General features: G+C 41.2%; 1 protein-coding gene and 1 long non-coding RNA gene across 2 annotated transcripts; one reads left to right on the forward strand and one right to left on the reverse strand.

Moving 5' to 3' along the window:
• Positions 1-4005: 4005 nt before the first annotated feature.
• On the reverse strand, positions 4006-4644 carry LOC134025452 (uncharacterized). The gene is made up of 3 exons (XR_009931019.1): positions 4463-4644; positions 4267-4369; positions 4006-4077 (listed from the first exon to the last, which is right to left on the reverse strand). It is a non-coding gene; the product is annotated as an uncharacterized LOC134025452 (long non-coding RNA).
• A 4177-nt stretch (positions 4645-8821) lies between these two features.
• Positions 8822-13241, forward strand: pdia6 (protein disulfide isomerase family A, member 6). The gene is made up of 13 exons (XM_062467845.1): positions 8822-8975; positions 9454-9595; positions 9779-9836; positions 9971-10097; positions 10272-10378; positions 10648-10787; positions 11077-11191; positions 11443-11583; positions 11696-11780; positions 11885-11957; positions 12077-12235; positions 12331-12427; positions 12685-13241. Exons 1-13 carry the CDS (start codon positions 8957-8959, stop codon positions 12754-12756), a joined length of 1335 nt encoding a protein of 444 aa, XP_062323829.1. The 5' UTR covers positions 8822-8956; the 3' UTR covers positions 12757-13241.
• Positions 13242-23450: the final 10209 nt, after the last annotated feature.

The raw sequence follows: 23450 nt of genomic DNA on the forward strand, positions 1-23450 counted from the left end.
CCATTGGATTCCCTGGGTCAAGACGAGTTCAACACACCCTATGGCGTCAATTTCCGGTTATATAGATTTTCCGCCATTTCCGGTTTTATCGAAAACCTTTGAAAGCCTACTCCTCCTACAATTCTTCTTTAATCTTCCCCAGAATTGGAACACATCATCGTCAGAGCAACCCTCACAGAATTTATCCAAAGATTTTTGATTTTCAAAACCGTTTGTCCGGTACAGCCAATCAAAATCGGCAGCAAAGACACCAAACAGGAAGTTGGGTCATATCTCAGCCAATCCTTGAGAAATCAACACCAAACTTGGTATGATGACTCGGAACCCTCATCTGAGGATGTCCAAACAATTTGGTGTCATGTGATCACTGGGCGTGGCCGCAGGATGCAAAAATGTGTTTTGGACAATAACTGTTGATTCGTTTGCCTTTATTAAGTGATTCCTTTGTCTCATGATATCTTGGGACATCCCGTGTGTGACACATGATAACTTGTGATAACAGCCGAATTGATGCAGCCACCATTTTGAATTACTGAAAAAACGTTTTTTCTGTACTCCTCCTACAAATGTTTTCCAATCTTCACCAAATTTGGCAGAGATCATCTTCAGACCAAGCCTCACAAAAGCCATCATATGTTTTTTGGATTTTCAAAACCGTTTGCCCGGTACGGCCAATCAAAATGTGCCGTTAAGCCAGCAAACAGGAAGTTGGGTCGTATCTCAGCAAATCTTTGATGGTTTCGCACCAAACTTGTTGCGTGTACTCGTAACCCTCTTCTGAGGATGTACAACATGTTTTATGGGTCATTCGATTGCTTGGCCACCTCATTGCTGCTTGCAGCTATATTTGGTGGCCAAGCCGCGAAGCGGCGAAGCCACTTAAGTGTTTCTACCTTTTCTTATTATTATTACACTTCTTCTGCCATTGGAGTCTATGGCAGCCCCTAGAACCGTATGGTAAAAAGTTGTGAAATTTGGCACACTCATTAAGCACAGTCCCCTCTTTATATTCACCAAGTTTCATGTCTCCCATTGGAGCACTCTAGCGCCACCAACGGGTCAAAGTTGGACTTGTGTTTACACACGCAACTTTTGAACCGTATGACCGATTTTCAAAAATAAGGTACCATTGGATTCCCTCGGTCAAGACGAGTTCAACACACCCTATGGCGTCAATTTCCGGTTATATAGATTTTCCGCCATTTCCGGTTTTATCGAAAACCTTTGAAAGCCTACTCCTCCTACAATTCTTCTTTAATCTTCCCCAGAATTGGCACACATCATCGTCAGAGCAACCCTCACAGAAGTTATCCAAAGATTTTTGATTTTCAAAACCGTTTGTCCGGTACAGCCAATCAAAATCGGCAGCAATTCAATAACTTAATAGAACAATTTCCATTTTTCGAGAGTTCAAATTGCTGCAGAAAAAAAACTACCAAAATCAAATTTATTAAGCGTTTCAAATATAAATTGATGCTCTATGGAGTCGAATGCTTTATAGAAATCTAAAAACAATATAAATCCGTTATCACTAATCAGGTCTGAATAATCGAAAACATCCAAAACCAATCTTATATTATTTGTTATGTGTCGATTTCTCATGTAACCCGATTGTGATTCATCAATTACAGAGTCCAAAACTGTTTTTAGTCTTCGAGCCAGTATTAAGGCCATCAATATATAATCGTTGTTTAATAAGCAAATAGGGCGCCAATTATCAATATATAGCTTGTCTTTATTCGGTTTGGGAAGGAGTGTAATTAAACCTTGTGTTAGAGTGGGTGGAAGATATTGTCTCTCTATGCTTTCAGTGAATACCTCTACTAGAAAGGGAGCCAAGTCTTTGGAAAATAATTTATAAAATTCTGATGTCAAACCATCAGTGCCTGGTGATTTTGAGTTCTTCAAATGATTTATTGCATCAGTCAATTCCAAAATTGTAATAGGCAAATTACAAGAATCTTTTTCCTGATTATCAATGGATTTAATCTGCAACCCATTCAAAAAGTTATCAGCTGTTAACTTAGAGTAATTGGAGGTATACAAGTTCTTTTAAAATGTGCTACATGAGACATACATACATACATACTGTGAGATTACAACTTGATCATCTGTTACAACCCCATCAATGTTTAACTTACTAATGGCGTTACCAAGAAAATTCTGTCTTTCTAAGTTAAAAAAATAATTTGAGTTTTGTTCACCTTCTTCGAGCCATTTTCTTCTCGAACGAATAAAGGCCCCTTCAGCTTTTTCCTTATAAATATCATCTAATTTATTCATCAACTCAGCCAATTCTAACTTTTCCTCCTTTCTGAGAGAATCTGGATGTCTGCGTGATAGATCTGATATTCTTGTTATTATTTTGGTTTCATTGTTTCTTTTACTCTTGGCCGTAAAGGAGCCATATTCTCTCATATATTTACCCAATTCAAACTTCAATAGTTCCCAATTAGTACTAAAGGAATTTTCCACTTTGGCTTTAATCCAAAAGCTTGAGATCAAATGTCCAACTTTCTGTTGGACCTCCTTATGCAGCAGAAGGGAATTATTAAGCTTCCAATATGAGGAATTCACATTTTGTGTTTTGGGGAACAACTTCACATTTATATAAATGGCTTTGTGATCTGTTAAGGGAGTAGGTAAAATATCCACATCAACCCCATCTTTGTCAAAACTGTCAGAAATTACCCAGTAGTCAATTCTACACAGACTATAACCTGCCTTGTTACTCCATGTAAAGGCTACACTGTTAGGGCATTTAACTCTCCAAATATCTATAAGATTAAATCTAGCCATAAGGTTTTTCAGATTGGTATTTGTTGAGTTTGGCCGACCTGGTTGCCACTTATCTATATCATAGTCCTGAACAATATTAAAATCCCCTCCCATAATTATGTAAGCATTTGGATATTTGCCCAACCTTTCTATATATTTATTTTCTATGACCTCCAGAAGATCATCATTGTCTGACTTCCTATTGTATCCGTAAACATTAGCTGTAATAATAAACGTATCATTACAGTTGAGTAATAAACAAACAAAGTGCTCGTCTGAATCACAAAATTAATGCACAACTTTGCCATGAAAACTATTTTTCAGTGTCATCACCCTGGCGGAATGTTCGGAACCATGTGAAAACCATATTGAAGTCCCCCATTGAGACTTCCAGAATTTGGCATCATCGTCAAGCGAATGAGATTCTTGAATATAACAAAAATCAGCCCTGTATTGTCTAGCGTATAGAAATAGTGCTTTTCGTTTAATCGTATTTCGCATCCCCCTAGCGGTAACAGAACAAATGGAACAAATGCAAAAGTAGTATTTAGATGAAGATAAGAAATACGAATCCGAATAGATCAAGATCAGCACCCTTTTAGAGCCATTTTCACTAGGATAACCATTAGTTTATCAGTAAAAAAAACAAACAAAAAAAACAAGCTAGGCCTAAGCCTGTTCAACAACGCATGAGTAGGCCATTTTTCAAAAAACAACTACCCAGCTAACACAGTTACGTTGCCCTTACGTTGCCGCAATGTCATTCGATGACCAAACATACGTTGCCGCAATGTCTTTGGCGACGTTGTGGCAACATGGGAAGTGAAAGACGCCATGAGGTAACGGCAACGTCACAAAATCACGTTGCCAGTCCGTAACAGTGACTTTGTGGAAACGTTATTTTCCAACGTTGTCAGTCTGTAACCGCGACCTCCTAGCAACGTCATTTTCCGACGTTGCCATTCCGTAACCGCGACCTCCTACCAACTGAATTTTGTGACGTTGCCAGTCCGTAACTGCAACGTTAACTAAGTAACCTATATTTCTCAATTCTACTGCAAATATTGGGGCGGTTCATATGCAGACCTCATTTGCACAAAATGCTAGTTGTTCTTGTATAATAGGCTACATGGTAGCCAACTTTAGGAGGACTATGTTTGTGTGATGTGTAGCCTAACTCCAGTTACTCATAAACAAGGCAGCATTTCCATGTAACATTGTCGTTTTATTTCAAACAAAGTGCCAAACATTGAATTAAAATCTTCTGCCAGTCCCCGCTACAGGTCCTGTCTGTTGGCCCTGACAATGAAGCACAAAATAAGTTAGTGTTCTATCAACATAATTGCACGTGTAAAAAGGGGCTATACAAGTCATAAAAAAATCACATCTAAAATAATATACATCATCAAAAAAATATGTGATTCTAGATTTTTGTCACATAGCCATGTGAAAGGTTGGATATGGAAGCTGCAATCATGATTCATTCACCTGGCTTGTTTTGAATGGGCTGCCGGGGTGTGTTTGAGTGTCTCCTCTATGAGGAGCTCCACAGCTTTCTCTCCGAGTCCCATCTTCCACTTCATCACAGCGTCTGGAATTAGAAGTCATGAACTTATTGTCAGCACCAATGTGAACGTTGAACGCTGCGTGTAAGCCATAGTTCATGGCATCTCCAAACACTTACCACTCTCTTTCGCAACTCCAGCACCTTAAGGTGCTCCTCAAGGTCTTGGAGTTCAGCCTGTGTTTGGGCCACCTGTAGGTCCATCACTGGCACCTCTTCAGTGTCTGCCCTGTAGTCGCCTGAATAGGAGAGCCTCTCGCTGGCTCTCCTCCAATGTCTCCATCTTCCGGAGCATAACCTGTAATGTGTCTGTCATTAAAGACAAGTAAAACAAGTTTACAAGAGTTAGCATGATTGACATACACTGTGGTTCTTCTAGATTAGCTGTAACATTGATGTAAATAACAAATGTTACCTTGAATGGTTGTATACAAAGCATTAGTATGACAACATTTGTTGTTTTGACAAATATGTATCCCCCCGCCACGATCAGAACAACTTACGTATGCCTTACAATGAGTTGGCAATGCTATTGAGAAGCTTTGAGTATTTTTTTGATCAGAATCAGAATTCGGTTTATTTGCCATGTATGTTATACAAACACAGAATTTACTGTGGCAGGGAGGTGCAAAACACTAAACAGATCTTAAATTAAGTAAAAGTACAAAAGTTTAACTATTTCTAAGAACTAAACAATCTAAGAATACAACAATTTAAATATAAAATAAAATATATATAAAAATAAGAATGTTGAGTGTCTTATATTTGCACTTGCCTGGCTGCCAGCTGTTTTCCTGGGCCCCAAATGGGTTCACCTCCACCAGACCAGAGTTGAGATCTAGGGGTATGGGATCTGGTGATGCAAAAGTTAAGTCATGCTTTTGCTTCAAAACATAGCCTTTAGGGTTGCCATGGCTCATACAATTATTGTCACTGTTATAAACAGTCATTCATTACTTTACCATCATTTCCCAGGGATAGGATTTCCCCGGTGGTAGGATAATCTGTACAGAAATGAAAGTGTAATGTAGTTTATGTACATAGTTTTAGCATATTGATATTGATATTAAAGGAGTAGCATTGCACATATGCGATCGTTCGAAAGCAGGGCCCCACAGCGTAGCGTCGCACATGTGTGACGCTACGCTGAACATTCCAACCAACTATTTTCCGATAGACAAAAACTATATGACAAACGCTATAGGATGGCTTCAAAATGTACAATTAGTAGGCTAACAAGTAACACTAGCAGGTAGTAGCACTGCTACGAGTATTATGCTAGGTTGCTAGCTGCCGTTTTGGAAAAATAACTGGTGGAAGCGTCGGAAATATTTAGAACTCACGCGTTAAAAGGTTAAAAAGTAACTTAGTTAGTTACTTTACAGATTACTTGATTTTAAAAGTAACTAAGTTAGATTACAAGTTACTTTATTAGTTACATTCAGCAGCTGCCGACAACACCCCCGCCACCTCAACATCAAAATGACAACCGGTTTTGCCAACACTCACTTTATTTGAAGTGCATTTTAAACAGTAATGTACACAAAAACAATGTACATTTACATTTATGCATTTAGCAGACGCTTTTATCCAAAGCGACTTTCAAGAGAGAGCTTTACAAAAGAGCATAGGTCACTGATCATAACAACGAGATAGCCCCAAACATTGCGAGCAGCCAAAACATGAAGCATACATTGTGAAAAAAACAAATAAGTGCCAAAGAGCATGCAGTTAAACAAGTTACAATTAAACAACATGAAACTCAAAAAGTGCAAGAGTGTACCTGTAGAAAAACAATCAACAGTAAAATATTTCACAGCGAGTACAAGAATTTAAAACCGTTACAACTAACCAACAAGAGCAACAAGTCTCTCAATAAGAGTCATTGTGATCCTGGAGGAAACTAACATCAGGTCCAGCCAAGCATTCCTAAGTGCCGTTGTACTCCCGGAACAAGTGCGTCTTGAGCCTTTTCTTGAAGGTGGGGAGACAGTCAGTGTCCCTGATGGAGGTGGGGAGTTGATTCCACCATTGGGGGGCCAGACAGGAGAAGAGCTTGTGTTGGGACCGGGCGCTCTTGAGCGGTGGGACCACCAGACGGTTGTCAGAAGAAGACCGTAGGTGGCCCCACCCCCCCAACGGCACCCCCCGCCCCCCCCTGGAAGGTCAAGTCATTTAAGGTTTACCTTATAAAACAGGTCTATAGCTTACTCTTTTATTAAACAAACTAAATGGCCTTATGTTATTTATTTTATTTACACGATGGCAAGTCATTTCTGTCTCATGGTCGTCGTCCCCCCCCCCCCCCCCCCCCGCCGCCCTGCCCCCCTCCCAAAGCTGTAAACCTAGGGGAAACACTGTGATTGTGATGTAGTCAGGTCTTATTTGTCACATATAATCAAAACGAGATGGCACCGGAGCAAAGGCGCTTGAGGAAAGTGGCGACTCAGAGTCACTGGGAGGGAGTGGTAGGTCTATGTATATACACATGACGTGACCCTCATGCTGAAAACGTGACTTAACCCTCGTGCTGCCTTCGGGTCACATGACCCAAAGGTTCATAACGAACCATCGTTGTGTTTACCCAATTTTACCCAATACAAAAACAAATAAAAATAATTTTCTTTTAACCTTCGCAATGTGGGGGGTCTGAGACAGCCCAACGGTTAAAAGAAAATGCTTCACTTTGTTTTTGTATGCGGTAAAGTTGTCGCAATACGACGGTGGGTCACAATGACTGATGGGTCAGAACGACCCGAAGATAACACAAGGGTTAATTGTCGCATAGGCTACATGACTTCACTCCCAGAGACGCAAGAAGAAATCAAATATATATTTTACTATTAATGACATAGTGTGTTACTAAGTAACGCGTTACCGGCATCACTGCTCCTGACGGAGGAATCCTAATTAAGGCTACATAATCATTTGCATGAATGTAGGCTACCACAGCATTGGCAATTTGACTAGAATAGATGTGGTGATTACAGGGCTCTCAAGTTTTGAAGACAGGCAAGAGTGACATTCTCCTCCCCCCCTCCCCCCCCCCCGTCGTCGTCAGACAATATGACATTATTTTAAAAGTGACCTATAACATCGACTATTCAAAACACTTAAATGTATTTAGTGCTAATAAAATTATTACGCCTATTTGGAAAGAGATGTTTATAATGTGACAATATGTCAGTCATCGTGTGATAATGAAAATAAGACTTGGCCAATTATATATAACAGACGAAGTATTGCAAGCTCCGTCAGATGTATCGGGCCTATGTTCGTCCCGCACTGGGTTCGAACCTGTCACCTCTGACATCCTCAGCGCCACCACTACCAACTACGCCAACGAAAAGCTGGCAATCTGTTGATGCGGGTGGCCTTTTACATACCTGAGGAGTGAGTTTCACCGATACACACTGGCTACATCTATGAACTACTTGTTCTGAGCAGGTGTTGTCAGTGAACAGGCTGTAAAACTGTTGGTTAAGACACTCATGAAAAACTGATGCTAATTATCTGGTAAACATTTTCTAACACCAGTCAAGTTGTCATTGTTTGTGTCAAACAAGTTGTGAATATGTTGTAACAGTAAAACAGGAGATCATGACTGTGCTCAAAGTGATGCTCGAGCTCCAGTGGTTTGCTTTGTAGGTGAACAAAACTTTCAGAAGATGTTGTAGCAGAATCACGAAAAATTACAGGATATGCTTTTTTTCCATTGGTTGTTGCATTAAATCTTACCCAGATACAATGGTGCTATTTTCCTATTGGCTATTGTACAGACCCTTTCTTTTTTTGGATTGGCTGATAAGTGGCAGGCTCGACTAAGAACTTCAGGGGGGACGCGCTTGATTCCTGCCGGTTCCATTGTGAGAGCGGCGCGGCCAGAGGATTTTGGTTGGGTGCTGCGGCATATTAAATATATAATAAATATTTTTTTTCTGCGTGAGAAATACAATGTGTGGCGGGAGGGCGTGACAAAAGACCGAAATGAGTGACTGTCACGCTCAATGCGTGACACTTGAGAGCCCTGGAATAAGTACTTCAGAGATGACAGAGAATATAAATTGTGATATGAGAAATATAGGTACCAAAACCACTGAGAAGAAATGTCATCACATATCTATCTATAAATACAGAAAGCTGTGTGCCACCGAGGGCACTGTGTCCTATCTATAATTCCAGGAATCTGTGTGTTTGCCACCAATTATATCACGGGCATACACTGTCTGTAGTTCAAGGAATCTGTATTTCTGTGTTTCACTGCTTAATCCCAGTCTGCATCACGGGGCACTGTGCACTAGTTATTATACATTTTACATAAAGTAGTGCCATATTGTAAAACTCTTTTTCAAAATGAAAAATATTGGGTTTAGACACCGTACTGTACTCCTATTGCCTATTACATCCTACATCTTTTACACGACATCCTCTACCGGCTCGAAAACTACACGGCGTGCTCTCATTGGACGTGGACCAGCACAGCCGTCAAGCGACCAATCAATGTGGGCCACGGTAAGATTTTGTTGTGCACTTTAGGTAGCGTTGTACTGTGTGCAGGTGTTGCTAACTGACTTTTGAAGTAGTTGAAGAGGTGAACGGAGAACATTTTAAGCAATGAGACCGTTTTTACTCGGTAAGAAATGTGCCTTTAAAAAAACGCAGATGCGTTGTGTGTGTGTGTGTGTGTGTGCAAGTAGCTAAATGCCTGCTAGCTAGCAATTTAGTGCAGCTAGTTACTATATTATGTATAGTATAGCTAAAGCTAGCTAACTACAATGGTCTTGTCTAGCTTCAAATATCTCGCAAACACTAGCTAGCTATGTAGCTATATCATCAAGCAAAATGCATTGTTGATTTGCTTGTTATCTTAATTAGAAGTGCAACTGAGATGATCTTATAGCTAGTAATCTAAACACTTCTTGTCTTATGTTGGCTTGCTAGCTAGCCAATTGAACGATAGCAAACTTGAATTGTGGCTACTGTTTCAAGCTCTAATGTTGATGTGACTTAACAGTCACACAGATAATGTCTGATTGCTCTAACAAAGCAATGAACTCACGAACAGCAATGGACTCACAAACATCAACAGCACAGTGCTTACCTCATGCCAGGTGTGTTGGGGTGTTCCCTGGTGTTGATGGTCCAGGGCTTCTACTCCGCCAGTGACGATGTGGTTGAACTCAACCCCTCCAACTTTAACCGCGAGGTCCTTCAGAGTGACAGTCTGTGGCTAATCGAGTTCTATGCTCCTTGGTGAGTAGGTGCTTAAGCAACTTTTCTGAGGAGCCCATGTTTTGGAGTCTGAACCCTCTCTAGGTTCTAACTTTTTAATTGAACCAGTACTGTCAAATTGATTCATAGGAGACATACAGTACCAGTCAAAGTTTGTGTCCAAACTCTCTCCTGTTGCCTGAACTGAGCCATATGCCTTAACAGGTGTGGCCACTGTCAGAGCCTGACTCCTGAGTGGAAGAAAACTGCTTCTGCCCTGAAGGTTAACAGTTTTGTCAAGACTGCTCATTTCTGTCTTACTATACTGTAATACAATGGATACTACTTTATTAGATTGCTGCCAACTGTGCATATGTCACATTATTCATTAAAAGTAACCTGTACTGTCATTATCAGGGTATTGTCAAGATGGGAGCTGTTGACGCAGACCAACACAAGTCCTTGGGCGGCCAGTACGGTGTCAGAGGCTTCCCCACGATCAAAATCTTTGGCGCCAATAAGAACAAGCCAGATGATTATCAAGGTATCTCAAACCTTTAACCTTTTTTCCTGCTTAATTTGAAGACAGACTTGGTGACTCAGTGGTAAATGCTGGACTGATCATGTATTAAAATGATTGTTGCCCTCGTTGGAACAGGTTTGCCCTGAACTTCTGCTTTTGTCTTGCCATTTTTCTCCCGTGTCTTGTCTTCCTCAGGTGGGCGCAGCAGCCAGAACATCGTGGATGGGGCCCTGACGGCTCTTCGGTCTATGGTGAAGGACAGGCTGAGTGGCAGGTCTGGAGGCTCAGACTACAGCAGAGGGGTACAGTATAACACTCAAGACTTGAGCAACCACTCCCAAATAATGGGAGTTTTGGGTAATCCCAAAATATTATGGGAGATTGTTAACTGTTAAGTGTCCCATTTCCCTTGCTATATTCAACTAGGTCTAACAGGAAAACTAGATTTACTGGCCACTAGGTTTAATAAAAAAGTGGCCCCAAAACAGGATCCATAAATCTGCTTTCTTTAATTCTCTAAAGGCAAGTTCTCATGCCTACTGAAACTTCATGTGTCTCTTTCATCTTCCAGAGCGGTGGCGGCAACAGTGGTGGAGGCAGTAAGAAGGATGTATTGGAGCTAACAGATGATAACTTTGAAAAGCTTGTGCTGGACAGTGGGGATGTGTGGCTGGTGGAGTTCTTTGCACCCTGGTGTGGACACTGCAAGAAGTGAGTTTTTCCCCACATAATGACTTATACTTTCCTACTGCACAACTAGCCATGAATTTCACACACACTAAGCTTGTCTGTTATTTACTATCATCATTGGTAAATGTAAATGCAACAAATTTTGTCAAAATACAAGAGAAATGTTTGAGGATGTTACTCAAGGACATCACCAGGAGGCAGCGCTGTAGTTATACAAAACCAATGACAGACTCACTCTTGTGTGGGTTGTCTGTGATTTTAAACAATCATTATTGCGCTCTAACCTCCAGTCACTTGTGTGTGTCAACAGCCTGGAGCCTGAGTGGGCGGCCGCCGCCTCTGCCGTCAAGGAGCAGACTAACGGCAAGATTCACCTGGGAGCTGTGGATGCCACTGTGCACCAGGGCCTGGCCAGCCGCTATGGGGTGAGCAGGAACATCTCAAACAACCATGACCCCTAACAAAAATATTATTTAATAAATAATAATAATAAAATATATATATATATTTCTGTCTTTCATTATTGCAGTCATTTTGTTTTTACCTGCTTCTTCTTCTAAGTATAGCACTTTTCCATGAGTGCATCTGTTATCGCTAGATCATGATCAACTATGGTCACCATAGGGTAGCAGTGTGAGAGCAGGACTGATGTTGAAACAACGTTCTGTGTATGCAGATCCGTGGGTTCCCCACAATTAAGATCTTCCGTAAGGGGGAGGAGCCTGAAGACTACCAGGGTGGGCGGACACGATCTGATATCATCGCCAGAGCTATGGAATTGTTCTCTGACAATGCCCCTCCTCCTGAGTTGCTGGAGGTGAGTGGACAACAGAAGACATCTGTGCATGCATCAACCATGACTCGGCTCAAAACAATGATACTTTATACATACAGTGTCTGACTGACACGAGGGTTTGTGTGTGTATCAGATACTTGACGGGGACATCCTGAAGAAGGCCTGTGATGACTACCAGCTCTGTGTTATTGCCGTGCTGCCACACATCCTGGACACAGGTGAGATGTCCCTATAGTAATGCCGGTTAGATATGTGTTAAATATACTGGCATCAGTCCTTGGTAGATGCTCGAGACTTTTATATTGTTTTTGCCTTCAAACAGGCGCAGCCGGCAGGAATGGATATTTGGAGGTGATGATGAAGATGGCTGAGAAGTACAAGAAGAAGATGTGGGGGTATTGATTGTCACAGGGATCTCTGCTTATGATGCACAATGCTTATTATAGACTGGTAGTTAGACTCTTGTTTGAGCACGATTGTAATCTTCATGCTTCTCTTTCTCTCTCATCCATAGCTGGCTGTGGACAGAGGCCGGTGCCCAAATGGACCTGGAGTCAGTACTGGGCATTGGAGGGTTCGGGTACCCCGCCATGGCAGCCATCAACGCCCGCAAGATGAAGTTTGCATTGCTGAAGGGCTCGTTTAGTGAAACAGGCATTCACGAGTTCCTCAGGTAGGGACTGCTGTTCACTCAGTTAAAAAGGACATATCAGTTGTAAGTCCTTGGTTTGTTTCTTTTAATTTTCTATTTTCTTCTCCGCTGGTCAGGGATCTCTCTGTTGGACGTGGCTCCACTGCTACAGTGGGAGGCGGGGCGTTGCCAAAGATTCACGCTGTTAAACCATGGGACGGTAAAGACGGAGAGGTGAGTGCAGAACGTTTTAAGACTAAGGATGGGTGATGATTTTATAGCTCTCTCTTTTGTTTGACAAATTAGCTAATCTATATTAAAATTTGCCTTTCCAATAATCTTTTTTGTTCATTATTGGTCACCTATAATCCCATGTAGATTTTATTAACAAAGTTTCTGAATATAAATTGTGACAAGGACCTTTCTCTTTATTGATATTCTGGTAACATGCCTTTTCTCATTAGTCTCATCCTCTCTTCTGTCATCCACAGCTTCCTGTGGAGGACGACTATGACCTCAGCGACGTGGATCTAGATGAGGATTTTGGGAAGGACGAGTTGTGAGCCCATCATTAAAAAAAATAGATCCAGTTTGATCTAGTATTGTCTAGCTCAGCGTTACCCATCTTCTTCCTCTCCTGTGGACGAAGCGGAGGCTGGGTCGCTCTGTTACTGAAATGCTCCAGAAGAGACACAGTCACCTGCAGCTTCTCCCGTCATCCTGTCTGTCAGAGGGTGGGGGGGAGCATGGCATACCCTAACCAATTTATTAAACATGGCTATTCAGTGGAACTGTCTTCTCTTTAATTTAATCACACACATAATCTTAGATCGGGATCTAATCCAATTTCACTCTCATTTCACGCCCGGCCTGATATTACTTAAAAAAACATTTTTGTTGATGGTGATAATGTTGGTGAATTGAAATTGTCTGTGCAGGACAGGGGATGCTGTCGGACTCCTTGTGTAGATTTTTCTTACACAACTTTATTTCAATTGTGTTAAAGCAAAATGAAATTTTTGTTACAAAAATAAAGAGAATAAAAACATCTTCACTTCATTATTTATGTAAACTGCTACATGGTGGGGGAAACTATGAGCTCATGCAAGACCTAAACACAGCTTTCCTTACCAAGAACTTGGTACACTCTCCTGATAGTTGATGGAACCGAGTTGATGGAACCTATTTAACTTGTAAAGCCTTTGACAAATAAATCTATGCAAAAGTGTGGGGGGGGGGGGGATGTGATAAATTCTGGATGGATGTTCATGTATGGTGCGCCATCATGAATATTAATGCAAATTCCCCACCTACATATTTTCACTAGAAATCATTTTTTGAAAATATGAAGGGGTGGGCTAAAGCTGAAATTAAGTTACTTTTAACCATACTGTAGTTGTTTCTCAAGACAATTGTAAGTCATGTTTTTAGTTTGTTATCACTGAAACCAAGGTTAACCTTTTTTGGTAAAAATGTTAACATTACTCCTTGCATTCCATATGTGATAGTGTTATTTTCCGGTCGTCCACACCAGTAAAGTTTGGATGTATGGATCTAAATAATTGGAAAAACAAGCTTGTTCTTTTCTACATAATCATTATAAATCCAAACCCAGAAATATGGCACAAACTCTCTGGGAGAGACAACTTCAGTAAGGTAAGAGGTGAGTAGTGTTTCTTTGAGTGACATATGAAAGTAAAATCATTATACAGATTTAGATGCTTTTCCTCTTTCCGGTAATACTTGGTAGTGTAATACATACAGATATTAGATATGGCACTTCACTTTGACTAAATTCAAGTTAAGAAAGAGCCCTCAGAATAGAACATTATCAAGGATATTAGTTGTAGAAGCGCACTTGCAGCAGTGCAGTTATATGAACAAAGAACAGTACTTGATGTAGAGTGAATTGTGAACCAGGGCACTGGCAGATATGAGGACCTTAATAATGTATACATTTGAAGCGACATTGAATGTGCACATAAAATGGCTACCAGGGAGGGGGTGTTATGATGATGAATGGTAAATAAAACACCAAGTCTGATTACTACAACTGTATATGTGTGTGTTGGTGAGGGGGTTAGTCAGTCCAGCATTCCTTCAGAACTGATGAGAGGTTCCCTGATCAGACTACAGCAGCCGAACAATAGAGGGGTCACTCTTGGCTCCTTTGATGAACTCCTCCAGAGACAGACGTCCTGGAGAACAAGATTGTCACATTGTAGATGCCCCTTCCATGTGATAAACTTGTCATTCCAGGATTATACAAACTATAAAGGGGTGACAGATTGGAAAGGCTCAAAAAATTCAATGTCCATCTGTCTGAAGATCTTATCTGTTCGTTTCTCTGGTGTTGATTCATCCTCAGGCATCTTCATCACTGACGACACCATCTTGTAGATTGCCTATGGTGGTAAAATTGGCTATCCTTATAATTTGTGAATGAGTCACATTGACAGATCACATAATAGATCCTTCTCGCCATTGCAGTCAGAAACATCACATGGGCTTGAGTAAAATAAAGTATTTTGAGCCAACTGCTATTACAGCAGCCATATGCCTCAGGGACACTTTATTAAAAAGGCATGTTTATTTAGGTTGCCTGTATCACCTACCACAATGGTCTGGGCTAATACTGATATGGAACCGGCTGCCAAATTTGGTCACATTGGTGGTAGAGTAAATAAAGTCACAGTGATAAAGAGCCCATAAAAATAGACAGTTTAACCGTTTTGTGGTTACGAACACCTGTGTGGAAAACAGGAATAACATAAGTCTTTTGCTTTCCTTTCTTCATTGCTATATAATTACAACTGCACTATTCTGAGAATCGTGAAAATGACCCTACGGCATTCTCAATAAAAAAAAAAAAAACATATTTACATAAAGCCTACTGTATAAAATCAAGCTAAATGTAGAAAGAGATGTGGCAGTATGAGATGTGGGTAAAGGGTCAGGATACAGGTTAGGGTATGTTTTAACCGTGTTTTTTTCAGTACAATTGTCACAGGCAGAACCCAGAAACAAGTTTGTTTTGGGGGGGGGGGGGGGCAAAAACCACAAAACATATGTTTCCCACAGATTAGAAAGCAAAAAGCAAAAATGTCCCTGCACTGTAAAATGTTACCAGGATTTAACAATATTTAACTGCAATATTTCACAATAAATCATCGTATTATAACTTTGCAGGCTTTAACTGCAATAATCCCAATATCATGTTGTAATGCAGAATTTACTGTGAAATCAATGTAGACACAGTAAGTTACTGTGAAAGAAATGATACCGGGATTTCACAGCATTTTGTTGGGTTATTTCACAGTAAAATACTCTTTTCAAATCATCCTTTGAAATAACCCAGTACATTACTGTAAAACTTGAATTGCACTTGAACTGCGCTGCATTGTGGGATCAAGAAGAGACAGGTGGATACAGCACACAATAGAAGAGCTCGAAGGTACACTCAGAAATGGCATAGTTTATTACATCTATTTGATTTTATTTAAAGTCATTTTCTCAAAATGTATTCATAAAAATTCCTTAGAATGAGCATAAGTCTGTTATTTCTTAAATATATTCAACATAATCAATTAAAATATACTATAATGTTTTAAATATGGCTAGCTGTGTAATAAGCAACATTCAAAACTCGTATGAGATTGGTTTACATGCAATTTTCAGGAAGTGAAATAGTTTTGAGGTGGAAATGACGTCAGTTTTCGCGCTTTCCCAACCGTTTCTCTTTTCCACCATTTCACCTCGGTGCTGCCTGCCAGGATCGTGACTTTTGCTCTGTAACGGTAAACTATCTGCAGTCATCCAATTTAGCTGCTAGTAATCTCTGTGCGTACTTATGTTTTACTTGTGCAGTTAATACCGTACTTCACTGATTTGAATAATCCAGTAAACCCGTCATGATTGCAAACATTTTCGTCTAGTTTGATGGCTAGCTTAGTCTCACATGGTCGATGCTTCAGCTAGGGTGGCTAATTTGCAGCTGGCGTCAGTGAAATAGGAACATCGAGTATGTTGCCTCAGCTAAAGATTCGTAGCAAGTACTGTTCAAATTATACATACAACTTTGTAGGTTTTTGCCAGCTCCAAATTTAGGATGAACTATTAGCTAACTCTGCTGTGGGTCAGCGTATTTTTATAGCTAAGTATTAACATTGGAGTGAACTAGTGTTGCACAGTAAACCTGTACTAAAAAGAGACACTCGCTACATAGTTTCAGTGTCCCTGTGCATACATAGGAGACCATCACTGCAAAAGAGCTGCAGTTCCGGTGCAGACAGGAGAACCTAGCAGAACGCCATCTCTGTAGCACTCCATCTCCAGTCCAGAACCCGGGGTCCTGAAGTCTCGACTCTTACGATACTCAACGATGCGATGTTAATATACCTCTCTGATCTAACGAGTCTGGCTAACTGTCGTGACCTCTCAGGTGGGCTATGGCTGCGATGGAGAGCTGGAGAGATGGTTGTTCTGCTAGGTTCTCCTGTCTCTGCACAGGAACTGCAGATCTTTTGCAGGGATCGTTAATGAGCCTAATGACGAATCATGGTCAGAATTATGATGGCCCATGCTACACCCCCTACAATGGAAGCCAATTCCAGGTTGATGGTAAACAATATAAAACAGTACATTGGAAGTCCAAAAGTTAAATTGTTGGATTTAATAGTGAATTTAATACTTGTTATCATTATTAAAAAGTTAAAATGAGTTTTGTCTTTGTTGTCTTTGTTCTTACTTTGACTTTTAATTTAGCAAATCCAAAGCACGTTTGTGTGGTAAAATCACAGTTAACAAGTCAAATTTGCAGTATTTTGCAGTGTTATTTAAATTGTAAATGTACAGTAAATTACTGGCTACTACTTGCATTACTTTTACAGTAAAAAACATAGAAATACAGACAATCATAGTAATTTATATACAGCAAGACGATGTAATTCTACAGCAACATACTGCTATATCACAGTAATCCAATGGCATGACAACTGTGAAGTTACATTATACCGCTGTAGTTGCATTGCATTTTACTGTGAAATGTTTACAGTTCATTATTGTGAAACGTGCAATACATTACTGTGAAATATTTATAATAAATTACTGTAAAATTACTGTGAAAGTAATGCAACTAGTAGCCAGTAATTTACTGTAAAGTTACAGTGAAATATTTTACAGTGTGTACTTACTGTAAGTCGCTCTGGATAAGAGCGTCTGCTAAATGACTAAATGTAAATTTGTGGTGGTGGTGGGGTTGCCCCGTATCTGACCGGGGGGGGATTCAAAATAATTCCTTTGTTAATCATTCGTTACACAGAACGTTATTATATGAAATATTAATCAAAAATGATTCACACCTTCACAAAATCCCCACGCCCAACCCAAAATCCCCACGTTTAACACCCTTTTCAAAATTCACACCCCATTCAAGTCCTATCTGCCAGAAACCGAAGAATAGAAATTAGTTCCCTTGTCCTGAGACCTGCTTTCTTACCTGCCTGTTTCTACATCTGTTTGTCCACCTCACCTGTTGCTTCAGCTGGCTCTCTCACAGCAGCATGTTTAGGGTGACCAGACGTCCTCTTTTACCCGGACATGTCCTCTTTTCGAGACTTAAAAAATGCGTTCAGCAGGGATTCCAAAATTGTCCGGGATTTTGCCTCCTCGTATATTTGTGTCCTTATAAGTTTTGGAAAGGGTATATCCCTTACGTCCCACCTTCTTGCGCGAGCTCTGACTGAAGAGAGAACTGTCATTTTGATCAGATAATGCGGCTGCAATACACGACCAGCACCAAAAAAGTACAAATGTGTATCGATATCCTTCTCAATTACACTAAATTGTTAGTTTACTTGCTGTGCCAACTAGCACTAAATCCCATTTTTGTATGTCACTTTGTATAAAAGCATCTGCTAATCTCAATGAATACAATGTCTAAGAGTCTTATGACTCATGAATTTTCCATTAAAATATGACAATTCTATCAATGGACATCTATACCTCCTGGGGACACAGACCAAATCAAGACCCATCTAACACGGCACATAATACCCAAACCCAAATATTCTAATTCATGTAATTCTTCAATGTATTGAATCAAACCACTATAACCACTCCTGACTTGTTTCAGTTTTTTTTATTCAAATAATGATGCCTACACTTTTAAGTAATTGTAGGCCGATACATGCTATTATTGTATGTTCTAAAAGTAGCAACAAATAACAATTGTTAATAACAATAATAGTCTGATTTTAACCTTTTTATATTTAGCTGAGACATCTTTAACCTCTCCCTCAGCCTGTCTGTACTCCCCACCTGCTTCAAGAGGACCACCATCGTCACTGTGCCCAATAACACCAAGGTCACCTGCATGAACGACTATTGCCCGATAGCACTGACTTCTGTCATCATTAAATGCTTTGAGCGGCTAGTCAAAACATTCATTTGCTTCTCGCTGCTTCCCACCCTGGACCCTATGCAGTTGCATACTGGTAAACAGGTCTACAGACGATGCCATCACCCTGACTATGCACACCGCTCTCTCCCGCCTGGACAAAGGAATACGTATGTGAGGATGATGTTCATTGACTACAGCTCAGCATTTAATACCATCATCCCCTCCAGACTCGTCTCCAAGCTTGTGGACCTGGGACTAAGCACCTCCCTATGCAAGTGGATCTTCAACCTCCTGATTGGGAGACCACAGGTGGTGAGAGTAGGTGAGCGCACCTCACCGCATGCTTCTTCAAGTCAGCTGCAAGCATGTCAGCTACTTCAGGTTCCTCAGGGTGAACATCAGCAATGATCTCACGGACACTGTGGTTAATGATGCCCGGAAACGCCTCTTCTTCCTGAGGAGACTGAAGAAGTTTAGCATGGACTCAGTCATCCTCACTAACTAAATGCACAATAGAGAGCATACTGACTGGTTGCATTACAGTGTGGTATGGGAGCTGCACAGACAGGGACCGCAAGGCCCTACGTAGTGTGGTCAGGTCTGCTGAGTTCATCATCGGCAGGAAGCTCCCAGCTCTACAGGACACCTACCACACACGATGCCTCAGGAAAGCTGGCAGGATTCTAAGAGACTGTTACCACCCATCCTTCAGTCTTTTTACCCCGTTGCGTTCTGGCGGGCAATACCGAAGCATTCGGTCTCACACATGTAGACTGGAAAATACTTTCTTTCCAAGGGCCATCAGGCTTCTAAATGGACATTGATATGGACACTGATACACTTCTCACTAGTCACTTTACTAGTCACTTTACACTCTTGATAGAGTGATTTAGGAGTTCAGCAAATTATATTGTCCAACAATTGAAAGCAGGCACAAGGACAAGTAACTTTAAATGCAAAAACATTGTTTATTATCGAAATAGTAAGACAATCAATAGTCCTACATAATGACAATGTAACAAAATCAATACAGAAACAAACGCTACATTCAGAGCAACCAATAACAAAGGTATTTTATATGCAAATAAACCTAGCGCACCTAACGCACTTGAGCAATTAGGCCAATCAAACTCAGTGATCGGTTTAGCTTCTCCTTTTGTAAACCCATCCTGCATACTAAAATAGCGACGCCGGCTGTATGAAAGAACAATTGCCTGACACATACAAATTCAAATGGACCCTCACCGGTACTTGGTGGCTGCAGCCCAGCTAACACAGTTACGTTGCCCTTACGTTGCTGCAACGTCACTCGATGACCAAACATACGTTGCCGCAACGTCTTTGGCGACGTTGCGGGACTGTGCAACTGTGGGACGCCAGAACATAACCGCAACGTAATCTTCTGACGTTGCCAGTCCGTAACCGCGACCTCCTAGCAACGTAAATTGTGACGTTGCCAGTCCGTAACCGCGACCTCCTAGCAACGTAAATTGTGACGTTGCCAGTCCGTAACCGCGACCGCCTAGCAACGTAATCTTCTGACGTTGCCAGTCCGTAACCGCGACCTCCTAGCAACGTAAATTGTGACGTTGCCAGTCCGTAACCGCGACCTCCTAGCAACGTAAATTGTGACGTTGCCAGTCCGTAACCGCGACCGCCTAGCAACGTAAATTGTGACGTTGCCAGTCCGTAACCGCGACTTCCTAGCTACGTAAATTGCGACGTTGCCAGTCCGTAACCGCGACCTCCTAGCAACGTAAATTGTGACGTTGCCAGTCCGTAACCGCGACCGCCTAGCAACGTAAATTGTGACGTTGCCAGTCCGTAACCGCGACTTCCTAGCAACGTAAATTGTGACGTTGCCAGTCCGTAACCGCGACCTCCTAGCAACGTAAATTGTGACGTTGCCAGTCCATAACCGCGACCTTCTAGCAACGTAAATTGTGACGTTGCCAGTCCGTAACCGCGACCGCCTAGCAACGTAAATTGTGACGTTGCCAGTCCGTAACCGCGACCTCCTAGCAACGTAATTTGGTGACGTTGCCATTCCGTAACCTCGACCTCCTAGCAACGTAATTTGGTGACGTTGCCGGTCCGTAACTGCGACGTTAATTAAGTCTATTAACCTAATTTCATATGCAGACCTCATTTGACCAAAATGCTACTTGTTCTTGTATAATAGGCTACATGGTAGCCAACTTTAGGAGGACTATGTTTGTGTGATGTGTAGCCTAACTCAAGCTAATCATAAACGAGGCAGCATTTCCATGTAACATTCAGTCATTTTATTTCAAACAAAGTGCCAAACAGTGAATTAAAATCTTCTGCCGGTCCCCACTACAGGTCCTGTCTGTTGGCCCTGACAATGAAGCACAAAATAAGTTAGTGTCCTATCAACATAATTGCACATGTGAAAGGGGCTATCCAAGTCATAAAAAATCACATCTAAAATAATTTACATCATCAAAAAACATATTATGTGATTCTAGTTTTTTGTCACATAGCCATGTGGAAGGTTGGATATGGAAGCTGCAATCATGATTTATTCACCTGGCTTGATTTGAATGGGCTGCCAGGGCGTGTTTGAGTGTCTAGGGAGTCAGATGGCTGAGCGGTTAGGGAGTCGGGTTATTAATCAGAAGGTTGTTGATTCGATTCCCGGCCGTGCCAAATGACGTTGTGTCCTTGGGAAAGGCACTTCACCCTACTTGCCTCGGGGGGAATGTCCCTGTACTTACTGTAAGTCGCTCTGGATAAGAGCGTCTGCTAAATGACTAAATGTAAAATTTTAATGTCTCTGCTATGAGGAGCTCCACATCCTTCTCTCCCAGTCCCGTCTTCCACTTCATCACAGCGTCTGCAATTAGAAGTTATGAACAATCACCGCCGCTACGCCAAGCGTCTGCAATCTCTGCCGCCGCTACGCCAAGCGTCTGCAATCACGGCCGCCGCTACGCCAAGCGTCTGCAATCACTGCCGCCGCTACGCCAAGCGTCTGCAATGTCTGCCGCCGCTATGCCAAGCGTCTGCCATTATGTGGTAAGTTAGCTATAACCGGTCTTAAGTTGGCAACTGTAGGCTAAGTGGCTGGCTAGCTATCAATGGGGAACATAATGAAAGTGCATCTTCAGTGTGGCTGTTTCAGCTAGCTAGTGTTGAGCTGTATTGGCAGACCTGAATTAGACTCAAAAATTACCATAGAAAATTTTGTGTGTAAATATAGTTTTAAGCAAGTTTTCATGTCATGTTTGATATGTATTAATTTTGTATTGTATGCATCACATTCTAGTTATGTTTTCAGTGTTGTAAACTGTAGCTATATTTGCTGGTTTTATGGCCTAGAATTTTGTCGTGCCGAGGCCCAAAATGTGTTTACATATTCTCTTGTCTTGCAAAGGCTTAAGGCCGATTTATACTTCTCCGTTTTTACGGAGACGGACACAGGGAACGCCCTCTCCGACGAGGAATTCCCTCTCCGTGCCCTCTCCGAGCCCCTCGGAGAGCTCTACGTGCACCTCCTAATTTTCCTGACTATCCGTCTGTCCGTCCGTCATTTTTCGGATACCCCTTGGCTGTGATAGGTCCGTATTAAGAACCGCTTGCGTCAGGGGCGGGGTTTCTGTGATAAACAGGACGAACAGAATCCTTTGACCGCCATTGCTGTAAGTTTTTACAATTCATATTTCAGCTAAACAGTACATGTAAATCAGCATCTGAATTAAAATGTGACGAGAAATGGGCAGTGTCGTTGCTGAAAATGTGCGTATTTTATTGATGAAACGGCTAATTTGTACATTTGCTCCGACTTCTCGATAACCTAGGTAAATAAACACTCGACGACGACTTACAAAAAACCGTTGCGCCACCTACTCTTCTGGCGGTGAATTGTTTTCAGCACCCACAGCCTTCGGAGTACTATAAATTCAACCAATCCTTCCGACTCCGTCCGTCTGTCCGTAACGGAGTCGGAGAAGTATAATTCGGCCTTTATTTGGCTTACTGCAGCCTCCAAGTACTGGTGATGGCCCATTTGAATTTGTATGTGTCAGGCAGGTTCTTTCATATAGCCGGCATCGCTATTTTAGTATGCAGGATGGGTTAACAAAAGGAGAAGCTAAACCGATCACTGAGTTTGATTAGCCTCCTATACTTGCTCAGGTTAGGTGCGCTAGGTTTATAAAATAAGGTAGCATTTGTTTCTGTATTGATTTTGTTACATTGTCATAATGTATTGATTATCTTACTATTTTGAGAATAAACAATGTTTTTGCATTTAAAGTTACTTGTCTTTGTGCCTGCTTTCAATGTTTGTACAATAGAATTTGCTGGAGTCCTAAGTCACTATCAAGAGAGAGCCCTTTTATGTGTCCCTGACAAACAAAAGGTGAATATGAGTTGTATGTGCTGGTTTTAAATGTAATACCATTTCATGTATTTTAAGTTGTTTTGTGTCCACAGGAGGATTGGTTTTCACCATTGTTCTACCATTTAGTCTGATTGTTAGCTGAGTTCCAGTTCAAGTCTTTTATTGTTAGATGCACAGAACAACACAAGGTCAGACTGGGTGCTGAAATTCTTAGGACACGACAACGCAAAGCAACCTGGCATAACATAACATATAAGTACTATTAATATAGATTACATCTATGATAAGAAAATAAAATAACAACTCCTAAATATACAAAATAATATACAATACAGTATACTGTAATAATACACATATTAACCTATACTAACCGTAATAACCTATACTAACCTAAAAACAAGTGGGGTAACAATTAGTGCAATATTGCTGATGTAATGCAACCAGTAGCTGAAAGTGACAGTTTGTAAAGTGGCTAGTGAGAAAGTGGTGAG

Source organism: Osmerus eperlanus, chromosome 8, assembly GCF_963692335.1.
Source record: "Osmerus eperlanus chromosome 8, fOsmEpe2.1, whole genome shotgun sequence".
In the NCBI taxonomy this organism is placed as follows: domain Eukaryota; kingdom Metazoa; phylum Chordata; class Actinopteri; order Osmeriformes; family Osmeridae; genus Osmerus; species Osmerus eperlanus.